Raw genomic sequence first — 12,122 nt, forward strand, 5'->3', positions numbered from 1 at the left:
CAATGGGTGTTAAAATTTAACACTTTTTTCTGCATAATTTTAGGTTATCACTCTTTTCCTTTATAATGTTGAATGTTCATCCATTTAAATAATTTCCAATAAATGTTAGTGAAAGTATAGTTGTTTCAGTGTTGTCTTTTTCTTTTTAAAATTTATTTAGCAGTGCTGAGGATTGAATCCAGGGCCTTGTGCATGCTATCATTAAGCTACCTCCAGCTTTCAATATATTATGTTTATTAAAAAGTTGGATTTGATTTGGTATATTATTTTATAGAGAGTTTTTGCATCTTTAATCATACATTGTATTAGCCCCCAATTTTTCTTCCCAATACTGTATTTGTTTGATTTTGGTTATATAAACATCATACAGTAATTCAGAGAATACTCCTTATTCTTCTATTCCATTCTCGTGTACCTTACAGAGGTAAATAGTGATGCTGTAGTTAAGAATTGGAACTCTGGAACAAGACTGCTTGAGTTTGGATCTTTATTTCCCCATATTTTAATGGTGTAACCTTGTAGGAGGTACTCTTTAAATGAAGTAATACCTGTAAAACACTTAGAATAACCCTGCCCTAGAGTAATCACCCAGTTAATGTTATGAAATTTTGTTCTAATATAATAATAGTATGAGATACAGATTATTTGTTCTTTGAAGGATTTAAAGAGATTTCCTGTGAATTGAACTTGGTGTCAGTGTATTTTGATGGGAATAGAGGAAAAGACAGATTTTTAAACTACTGATGAAAGTTCTTATTAAAAATATAAATCTGTTATATGTTTCTAGAATATTGTCTGGTTTAATCTAAGCTTTAAATTTTTGTTAGCAAAAAGTTGTTTACAATATTTTATGGCTTTTAAAATGTCAATTGTATCTGTAAATCTTTTTGTTCCTTTTAGACTTATTTATAGTCCCTAGAAACATTATTAATTCATAATTTATTTGATTTCATTTTTTTACTCCTGAAAAAAACTGTTGGTTTTCTTGATATTCTCCATCTATTTCCACTCTTAACTTTTCTTTCTTTCTTGGAGTTTCTGTTTATTCATCTTAATATTTATATACTTTAGCTCATGAATTTTTAGTCTTCTTTTTTCCCCTAATATATGATTCTAAGGCTATCATGTTCCTGCTAAGACTCCCTGAGCCACATCCACAAATTGTGATATGTATTATTTGATTATCATCTAGATTTAAAAGGTTTCTAATTTCTAATGTGACCTTCCTTGAAATGTGAATCATTGGAAAGTATGTGTTTTGGTTTCTAAATGTATTTATGTTTTGTTTGGTAATTTTTTTTGATAAAAACACCTTTATTTATTGATTTCTAGTTGCCAATGTGGTTAGAGAATGGTGCCCTGAAATTTGCTTTGTGACTTAGTATTAGATGTTTTTGTATATATCTCAGAAATCTTGTTTTATGGTTTCTGTTTCTCATACCTCTTTTTAGCTTCTCTATTATCCTCCCAAACAATTAAGGACCTTTAAATGCTTTCATTTTTGTGTAAACTTCTCTTCTCACCTTATATGTTCATATTATGTAGTATTTTGTTTTGTGTGTAATATCCTTCAACACAGTTATGGTTTGTTGTTGCTTCAGTCATTGTTCAGATATATGTATGTGCTTATTCCTGTTAGTCATTACATTTTGCTTTTTGCTCCCCCCACTTCTTGAAAATACATCCTTTATCAAATTTCTTTAATTGACCTAGAGTGCTAAATACTCTTTGGTCTTTGCCAGAAAATGCCTTGAGAGAGTAATAGTTTGATTAGATATTGAATTCTAGAATAACAGTTTGACTATATTTACCAGAGTATCTTGAAATTATCATTATAGTGGTTGAGAAGTTTGTAGTCAGTCAAGCTGTTCTAATTTCTTTTTTAAGTACTTTGTTACTTTTCTCTGATTTCTGGAAAAATGTTTCATTGTCTTTTCTGTTTTGTGGTTTCACTACAAGCTGATCAAGTGTGGATATTTTTTAAAGTTTTCTCTTTTTTGCTAGTATTTGATATGTTTCTTGAATCTGAAGATACATGTCTTTTGTCACCTCTGAAAAAAATTATTAGGCATCATCTTTGAACAGTTTTTTTCTTTAGGCACTCCTTCTAGAGTATTAACTATTTAGAAATTTGTCTAATATTAGCCTGTTACTTACAACACTTACATGTTGTATCTTTACTTTATTTTTGGTATCTGTTAACTTGTCTTTTTATAGTCTTTATCTAGCTATGCTGCATTCAGAGAAGTTTCCTTAGATTTCTCTTCTAGATTACCAACCTTTCTTCAGCTTTGTTTAATCTATCTTTCATTCTTAAGTACAGTGATTGTGTTTTTCATTTCTCTTAGTTTGTCATTTATCAAATCTCTCTTTTAATGCTTGATTCTTGTCTCATCGAAATTTACTATTTGGGGGATGATTTAAAATTCTTATATTTTTAGTTTTTATTTGATAATCCTATTATGTATTGTTCTTGATTAATTATTACAGCTTTTTGCATAGTAAGCTGCCTTCTCTATCCTGTTGTATAATTTTTTAACTGAGCTATTTCTAAGTTAAGACTTGCATTTTTTCCCCCATAAAACACTTTGTGAGATATTGGAGTACCCCTCAAAATGATTTTCTTTGCTTCTGGAAGTAGTTTTAAGGCTATCACCAAATCACTGTCAATTTTTACATTAACATTTTTAGGTTAGGATTTCACATATCCTCTGGTAGTCTTAACTTTTACTCCAAACTAATAGGACATACAGATCCAGATTATTAAATTTTTCACAGAACTCTTAAAATCCCTATATCTAGAGATGATATAGTGAAAAAAATTCCTTATTCATTGATAATATTTTTTTTTCCTAACATACCGTTTCACTCAGGAATGTAGCCATACTAGGTACTCCCTTACAACTCTTAATTCCTTACCTTATGTGGACCCCAGTTCAATTTTCTGTCCCCATGTTAAGAAGCCCTAAACCCTTGGATTAACAAGACTGATAACCTCCCATCAATTGTAGCATCACTCAGAGACCTATTAGTCTCATTGTTTTGGCATCTGAGAATTTTCTTTTATTGCTTACAAGCTAGCTATGCATTTAAACAATTGCTAAATTTTGTGTAGTGTATTGAAATATTTCAAAGTATTTAAACTGTGTCTGTGTGGGGTGGGGCTCAAGATATTGTGGTCAGATTACCTTTGATTGCCATATTGCTAGAACCAGAAAGTATATTCTTGGGTTGGGATTGTGACTCAGCGGTGGAGCGCTCGCCCAGCACTGGCGGGACCTGGGTTCAATCTTCAGCACCACATAAAAATAAAGGCATTGTGTTGTGTCCATCTACACCTAAAAAATAAATATAAAAAAAGTAAAGTATTTCTTATTATTTTAGGTTGTGGATGAAGGAATTCCTTATTGAAAACAAAGTTTTTTTTTCCTCTGTGATAAGAAATACATCACAAAGAAGTTTGTAAATTTATGATCATCATATAAATTACTGTTTCTTTAGGTAATTCCAAAAATCCTTTAAAAAAATATTAAAACTCCTAGGTATGAATGGATGTCTGTCTTCATTAGGAATTAATAATGACTTGAAGGTGCCATAAAACATCCATATTTACATGTAAAGCAAAGCTTGTTACAAGGTCAAAATGTACCACTTTTTAATTTTTCATAAATTTTATGATACAACTGTAGTCATCCCTGTTTAGTACTCTTCAACAAGAGGAAAGACCCCAAGTATATGACTTAATTCCAAATGTTTGTGACTCTAATACAAGGATAATTCAAGACAAAAGAGAGCAATATATTTAAGAAATTTTTAGAAAAAGTTATTGAGTTGTAATAAACAATTTATAGATGTGACCAATTTACTAATTCTCATTTTTGTTATACTCATTAGTATATTACTTAGAATTTTCTTTACATAAACTATTTAACTCATTTTTTTTTTTTTGGAGTGGGGGAACCAGGGATTGAACTTGGGCATTTGACCACCGAGCCACATCCCCAGCCCTATTTTGTATTTTATTTAAAGATAGGGTCTCACTGAGTTGCTTAGCTCTTCGCTTATGCTGAGGCTGGCTTTGAACTTGTGATCCTCCTGCCTTGGCCTCCATAGCCACTGGGAATATAGGCATGCACCATTGCTCCCAGCCTTAACTCATTCTTACTACTTCTTTATGCAGTATTTTTCATCTTTGTGGATAGTACTCATTTTTCCAAGCAATGGAGCGTGATTCCTTTCAGACTTTTCTGTCAGTCTTAACTGAATATTGCTTTTGTTGCATATTTCAAATAACCAGTGATTGCTGGGAAATCACTGCAGTACCTACCGAGAATTGTAGAATTTAGTTATCTGTATAACATTGAACACAGTTTTTTTTTTTTTTACTACTCACAAGACATGGTTTCTTTGGCAAAGTGAGAATATTGGACTAAAGATTTGCAAGATCTTTCATGCTTGAATCTATGAGTCATAAATTATAGGTGAAATAAATGCTAATGTTTGTGAAATTATAAATATTTTCATGTTATGTCATTTGTGTTTAGAAAAAGCCTTGCATAGTATTAAGGAAGGTAGTAAAAATTTAAAAATGTTTTTTTAAATTTTACCTTATTTTTCCGTCAGGCTATTTCTGTGATTATTTCTGATTCATCCATTGATTTATTCATTAAGTGTCCCTTTTTCTTTAGTACTGGGCTAGGTGTTATGATGCAGTGTTGCATACGAAACACCATTATTGCCTTCCTGGAATTTATAGTGTAGTGGAGGACAGATGAGAGCCATGCACTGAGATGAGTTATGCGATGGATAACTATGCCATGGCTCCTCCTTCTTGAGGGAGAATTATAGGGCAGACCTTGATCTCAAAATTGAAGGGGCTGAAGGAACTGCCATTTAAGCAAATACCTAGGATGGGAGGACAAGGGAGAGTTGGGAAAAGGAGTCCTGGAAGCAAGAAAATATGATACTTCTAAGGAGCCAAGTATACTGATCCCACTGTTCCTATAACAAAAGAGAGGGACACTAACTTCAAAATAGAAGCTAGTTAGAGCAATCTAATCCATAGTAAAGAGTTTGGTTTTTTAAGGTGTTACATAGTAGAATGTCATTTTCCTTTTCCTTTTTAGAGTGATCACACAGGTTCAGTGCAGAGGAAACATTGGAGGGAAAAGATCAGTTAGGAGGCGGATAGAATAGTCCAGTATAGTCCATCAGCATGGAAATGTAGGGGAGGGGACAGATCTGTGAGATGCTGAAGAGGTAGAATTAGACACTTGAAAGTTAACTTGACATGGATTATAATGGAGGAAGAAGGGTCAAAAATATATAGTCAAAAATATAGTTTACAGTAGAGATAACCGGTTAGGTGGTAGTGTTATTTACTGGACATGGGACACAGAAGATGAAGTGAGTTTGGAGAGGCATATGTTGAATTCAGCTGGATATCTGTGGGATATCCAAGTGTCTGGTAGGCAGTTGGAGATGAGTCTGTAAGTTCAGGAGAAAGACTGAACCTGGAGTGACAGATCTGGCCTAAGACTACAAATGAGAATTGAAATCATAAGAGTTACATTAAAACTTCAAATGTTTATGTTCACTTCTGTTTAATTTTTAGACCTATTTTCATTTTTGTTCCTTTTATTATTTTTTAACTTTATTAATATAGATGGTAGAGAATGGTATGATTATATAATTACTTACTTCAATAAAGAAAGATTAAACAGTGAAATATCAGTGACATCAATTCTCTTGTGTATCTGTAGGGACCATGAAGAGAGATTGGATGTTAAGAGTGTTCTTGTTTATCTGTTCTTCAGGGACCATGGCTAAACCTGTTGGGTCACTAGCCAGAAGCAGTAGTTTGTGTCGCTCACGTCGTAGCATCGTGCCCTCCTCGCCACAGTCTCAGCGAGCTCAGCTTCCTCCACATGCTGCCCTCGCCTCACACCCTCGGCATTCCCACCAGCCCCAGCACACCCAGCACTCGTTGCCTTCCCCTGATCCAGATATCCTCTCAGTGTCAAGTTGCCCTGCGCTTTATCGGAATGAAGAGGAAGAAGAGGCCATTTACTTCACTGCTGAGAAGCAATGGTATTGGCAATGGGTAGATTGCAGCACATACTGCCTCTGGGCAGAATAGGGATGGGGTTGGGGGTGGGGAGTGGTGCATTCTGTTTGTGCTGTTGCATAGCAAGTTACCATACACTGTGGCTTCAAACAACACCCATTTGTGCACACTCAGCCGGCAAGTCAGAAGTGCAAGCCTGGTGCGACTGCATTTTCTGTTTAGGGTGCCACAAGGCTAAAATCAACTGTTGGCAGGGCTGTGTTCTCATTTGGAAATCAGGGTCCCCTTCAAAGCTCATGTACTTGGGTAGAATTCAGTTCGTTTAGATTATAGGACTGAAGTCCTCTTCCTGTGCTGATCTCAGCAAGGGGCCAAGACCAGTGGCTAGTGAAGTGGGGCTACTCTCAGGCCCTAAGGGCTGCCCTCCATTCCTTGACTGTGACTTTCATCTTCAAAGACAGTTACAGCGATTTCCCTTTTGTAAACTCGTTTGTTTGAATCTCTAACTTACTCCATCTCTGATTTCAAGACTCAAATTTACTTAGCTAGATAATAATCTCTCTGTATTAAGAGCCACTTGTTTGAGGCCTTAATTTCATCTGTAAAATCCCTTTACCACAGCATTTACATTTGTGTTTATTTGAATAACTAGGAGAAGGTGTGTGTACATCAGGAACTGGGAATTTGGAAGCCATCTCAGAATTCTGCCTCCTGTGGAGATGTAGGTAGATACTCCATCACTGCAATTTATTCTTAAAGAATAATTCAGAGTTTGTATCCCCATTGCAATTGGAGAGTTCAGTGCAACTTCTCTTGGTTAGCACTTCACTCTTAGCCTTTTGTATATCTTTGCAGTGTAACTATAGTTTCCAACAGGATGTCTGTACTGACTGAACTGTATGGCTTTTGTGTGGCTTCTGAAAATTGGTAGGAAAACTCTAGAGCTGTACTGTCCAGTAGGATTTCTTGCATTGATAAAAATGTTCGGTCCTTATTTTAGATAGCAATGTCAAAAATTCACAGCTAGATCATAAATGTAAGAAAAATTTGCTCCAAAAAATATTTCTTCCTCTTTATTTTTAGACTCTAAACTGTTGAATCTCCAGAATCCCTATAAAATAATAATATAGTTAATATTTGCTGATCTTTTATGTTCTATATATTACGTACATATGTACTCTTTTAAACCTTACCTTAGGTTATCTTTTCATACATGTGCTAAATTTAAATGAATTTAACTATATTTCACTCTGGGGGAAAAATAAATAGAAAAATAAAATAAATGGGGACTGGGGCATAGCTCAGTGGTAAAGTTCTTGCCTAGTATGCATGAGGCCCTGGGTTTGATCCTCAGTACTGCTAAAAATAAAAATAAAAAAAAATTAAAGCTGTTAAAAATATAAATAGTACACATGATTAAGTTCAACTTTCAAAGAAAATATGCTGTAGAAAGAATGTAAATTTTAAGCTATATTATTCCTACACTCTTAAGTTTGACTATGTGGGAGAAGCAACAGTACATTAGATTATTATTTGTTTTGGAATTCAAATATTAGGATGAGAAATGACATTAGAAATCAATCATATTTTCTTCCTTGAACATAGAAAATTGAGACCTAGAGAAACTAGGTGATATTTACCCAAGGTTTTATGGTTGTAAGGGCAGGACCAGTATGGGAATCCAGGTGTCCTAACTTAGATCAGTATTCTCTTCACTTATTATTTAGAGACTAGTTTTTGGAATATTTTTAACCTAGCTTAGAATTTCACACATAAAGCAGAAAAGAAAGTAAATTTATAAGATTGTAAATAAATCAGCTTTTAACTTTGGTAGCTGAACAGCTTCAGGGACTAGTGAGTTCAATTAATGGGCATTCACTCCATAAAGGTGCTTCATGGAAATGTTCCTACTAATGATTTATTTCTGAGAGTAGTAGTTTCTTCATATTTCAACTGCCTGATGCTTTCTGTAGTACTACTCATTATCAAATTGTTGAAGCGCTTGAAAATCATGCAGCATATGTAGACGTGTTATATGAAAGTGTTATTTAAGTCTTTATTAGCCCAGGGGATTTTGAACCTTCTGGGAGCTTATAGTAAAAATAATCTTTCTATATATGTAGGAATAAAGTAATTGGACATGAGCAAATAAATTCAGCAATATAATGTATATCTAAAATGGTATTAACAGAAAATACTTGTCAAAACTAAATGCCAGCGTAAACATGAATGTAAATATTATGCAAAGTGATAGTAATTATAGACCATCCAAAGACAGAGAGTGTTCATTCATTCATTCATTCTATAAATATGAATTTATTCCGTGCTATGTGCAGCACACTGGTTAATAACTTAAGTTGCCAAAGCAAGTGAGATGATCCTGGCTTACTTCAGCTGTAGATCATAATCATAAAGGCTCTTGCCTTTCTGTCCTGTCCTTGTCTCGCTTTATTTCTTTGACCAGTTACTTTTTACCTAGACTTTACCTTTCATTTTATAAGCATTTTTTTTTCATGAAGTGAACAGTATTCAGATTGGGCTCAATGCATTCCAAAAGTAAATAAGACATGGCTCCTGATTTTCAAGATCTCATTCTATGCATTCATCAATCCATCTGTTCATTTGTTCAATGTATTTATATTCATTACTCACTGTGAGCTGGCCACTATTCCAGTGCAGAGATTACAGAAGTTAAGAAGACCACCCCTCCTTATATTTCCTTTCTTCTGGGTATACTGACTATAAACTGGTTAATATAAAATATCTGTTACTGGTACATGCTAGGATGGTAAAAATATGTGAAAGAAAAAAGAAGGCTGCTTCACATAGGGTACCTAGGGGAGTCGTCTCTGGGGAGAGAGTAGTAACCCATATGACTTGGAGAAGTAAGCCATGTGGAGATAGACAGATGATACCAGGCAGAAACAAATACAAAGCTGTGGAGATGTCCCAAGATGGGCATATTGGAAGAATAAGAAAGAGGGTGGGGTGGAGTGAGGTAGAGGAAGGGCATGTGACTGGAAAGAACCGGGGGCAGATGTAAAGGGACTCATAGGCTTAGACAAGACTTTTAAAATTTTACTCTGAGAGAGAAAGCATTGGAAAGCCTTGAACAAGTGAAGAGTGTGCTAACTTGAGTTTTGAAAAACCACTTTAATGGCTTATAAAGAAGTAACAGAGGGAAGAACAAGCATGGAAGCAGAGAGACCAATTAGGAATCTGTTGTAATCATTTAGGTGAGTTCATGATGGTTCTGGAAGATGGATGGCAGCAGAGGGGCTAATAAGGAGCAGTGAATTTGAAGGAATGATGGCTGCTGGGCTATGAACTTTAGTTTTCTATTTCTTTTTCCCTTGTGGAGAAAGGTTGGGGAGACATGCACAAAGGAATTAATCTTTGAGAATTTATTGAATATCTGCTTTAAAAAAAAAAAAAAAAAACTATAGAATTGCCTTTCACCCCCATCCATTCCATTTCGCCACATGTCAACTCCTCATCCTCCTCTTAGATCATAGAAATTACATATTTGTATAGTATATTCCTTTACCTCCTTAGGGAGCTATTATTTCATCAAGTTAAGATTAAAAAATTAAGAGACTAAAGCAGTGACTAAAATTCCATTTTTTTCATATATAAGTACCAATTCTGTGGTTCAGAAAGAAAAGTACTGAAAAAAAAAAACAGAAATTTTTATGTTAAAAAATTATATGATGGGCTGGAGCCAAAGCTCAGTGATAGAGCACTTGCCTAGCATGTGTGAGGCACTGGGTTTGGTCCTCAGCACTACATAAAAATAAATAAAATAAAGTTCCATTGACAACTAAAAAAATAAAAAAAATGATGATATCTTAAAATTTTCATTTCTCTGACAATTGTAAAAGGCATAGCTTATGTTATAAAGTTTCTTAGGTTGTAAGGTTTATGTGAAAAACAAAACATAACTCCTGAGTTTTAATAACCTATGTTATTATATAAAGTTTAATTTTCTAATTTTTTAGAAATCTATATAGAATTGTAGCATTTCTTCTATTAAATTTTGAAAGAGAATTAATGAAAGTCATTTTTGTTAGAATGCCTGCTGGGACTCTGAACAATATGCTCATTTAAACTTTTTACTGCTATCTCATTCAGGGAAGTGCCAGACACAGCTTCTGAGTGTGACTCCTTAAACTCTTCCATTGGAAGGAAACAGTCTCCTCCTTCAAGCCTTGAGATATATCAAACATTGTCTCCTCGAAAGATATCAAGAGATGAGCTCTCCCTAGAGGATTCCTCCAGAGGAGATTCACCCATAACTGCAGATCTTTCCCGGGGCTCTCCCGACTGTGTAGGTCTGACAGAAACAAAGAGTATGATCTTCAGTCCTGCAAGCAAAGTATACAATGGCATCTTAGAGAAATCCTGTAGCATGAACCAGCTTTCTAGTGGCATCCCAGTGCCCAAACCTCGCCACACATCATGTTCTTCTGCTGGCAACGACAGTAAACCAGTTCAGGAAGCCCCAAATGTTACTAGGATAAGCAGCATCCCACATGACCTGTGTCATAATGGAGAGAAAAGCAAAAAGCCATCAAAAATCAAAAGCCTTTTTAAGAAGAAATCCAAGTGACCTGGCTGACTTGATGGAATTCTGTCCAGTGGCATCTGTAAACTTCTCCTATCCTCACTCCCTGCTTTTTGTTTTAATTTTAGGAATGTAACTCCATTGGGGCTTTCCAGACAGGATGCCATAGTGGAACGTCCTTAAGGGCAACTGTCTACTGTCTGCTTATTTAAGTTGACTATATAATCAATTCGTCAAGCCAGTTATTACTGAAAAATCTTAAGAGATGAGACAGTTTACAGTCATTTCTGCCTATTTATTTCTGCTTTGTTGTTAGTGATATGTATACAACATTTTGTTGAAAGCCACTATGGACTTACAAGCTTTAATGGACTAGTAAGCCAGCATGGGCTTGCAAAAATTTCTTGTTTACCAGAGCATCTTCTTATCTTTCCACAGAGCTATTTACATCATGGACTAAATAACTTAAAAGACATAAAACTAATTGCACTACTCTTTTCCAGACTGGAAAAAAAAATGTCTGCAAGTGAAACTGTATAGAGTTTATAAAATGACTATGGATAGGGGACTGTTTTCACTTTTAGATCAAAATGGGTTTTTAAGTAGAAACTAGAGTTTCTAATTGACTTGATTTCTGGAAATGAAAACCCACGCTTTTATTATGGGACGCTTCTTTAAATGCATTTATTATTATAAAGTTTCAAGTCCTGCTGTAAAGATCATGTTGTTTTGTTTTCCCCAGGGCTTTCACTGTGATTTACTGCATTGCAGGCTGTATGATAAAATAGAAATAATTTAAAGAGAGAAGGCTCTTGATTCCTTATGCAAGTAAAAGAGTTGAAACTTGATTGAAGGACTTAAAACATTCACAAGCTTAAACTGATGTCGGGATGTGGGGGTTCCGGCACTTGTTTACAGACTTTGAATAACGACAAAGGATTTATGGCTTGTGAAAAATTTGTACTGTGGAAAAGATAATAAATTGGAGACATTATTGTGTGGGATTGTGTTGATCTTTGTTGATAACACTCCTCAAAAAACATTATCTGTTTTCTGGAGAGCTTTGTAAGCTGTCTTGTTGCTTAATTGCAATTTAAGAAATAGTGATGTTTGGAAGTAAGTTGTCAACAAATGTCTTTCTATTTTATATTGTTTGTCATATTTTTATGTAGTTTGAAATGTTTAAATGTTCTAATATCAAGATTAACAAATATAAATTTATGGTGCATTTAGATTGTGTTGTATTAATTTGTAAAGTTCGGTGTTTATTAAATCAATAGATTGTTATAGGCTAGCTTTATTGTGAGAAATGTCTCATACAGCAACAGAGAACATTAACATTTGGGTTTCTGCTTATTACATCTTAAAAAATTAGTCAAAAATGATCGGGTTAATGCAATGTGGAGGGTGTTTGGGTGAGCAATTCAATAAGTATTAGCTAGAGTAGTTTTTCAGCATTATAGCTAACATACATAATGTTTAGCCCAGTGC

The 12,122-nt window shown here is 34.4% G+C and overlaps 1 protein-coding gene across 5 annotated transcripts in view; it reads left to right on the top strand.

Moving 5' to 3' along the window:
• Stim2 (stromal interaction molecule 2) overlaps positions 1-11,859 on the top strand; it is a 163,268-nt gene extending 151,409 nt beyond the window's left edge. For 4 of the 5 annotated variants that reach the window (XM_071614205.1, XM_071614207.1, XM_071614206.1 and 1 more), the window contains 2 exons: positions 5,817-6,090; positions 10,199-11,859. In XM_071614205.1, coding sequence (XP_071470306.1) covers positions 5,817-6,090; positions 10,199-10,676 — 752 coding nt within the window. In that variant the 3' untranslated portion in view covers positions 10,677-11,859. Of the gene's footprint in view, positions 1-5,816; positions 6,091-6,719; positions 9,943-10,198 lie in introns of those variants that run through there. The other variant, XM_071614208.1, reaches the window with a different exon arrangement.
• The last annotated feature ends 263 nt before the right edge of the window (positions 11,860-12,122 follow it).

This window comes from Marmota flaviventris, chromosome 7, assembly GCF_047511675.1.
Source record: "Marmota flaviventris isolate mMarFla1 chromosome 7, mMarFla1.hap1, whole genome shotgun sequence".
Taxonomy (NCBI): Eukaryota; Metazoa; Chordata; class Mammalia; order Rodentia; family Sciuridae; genus Marmota; species Marmota flaviventris.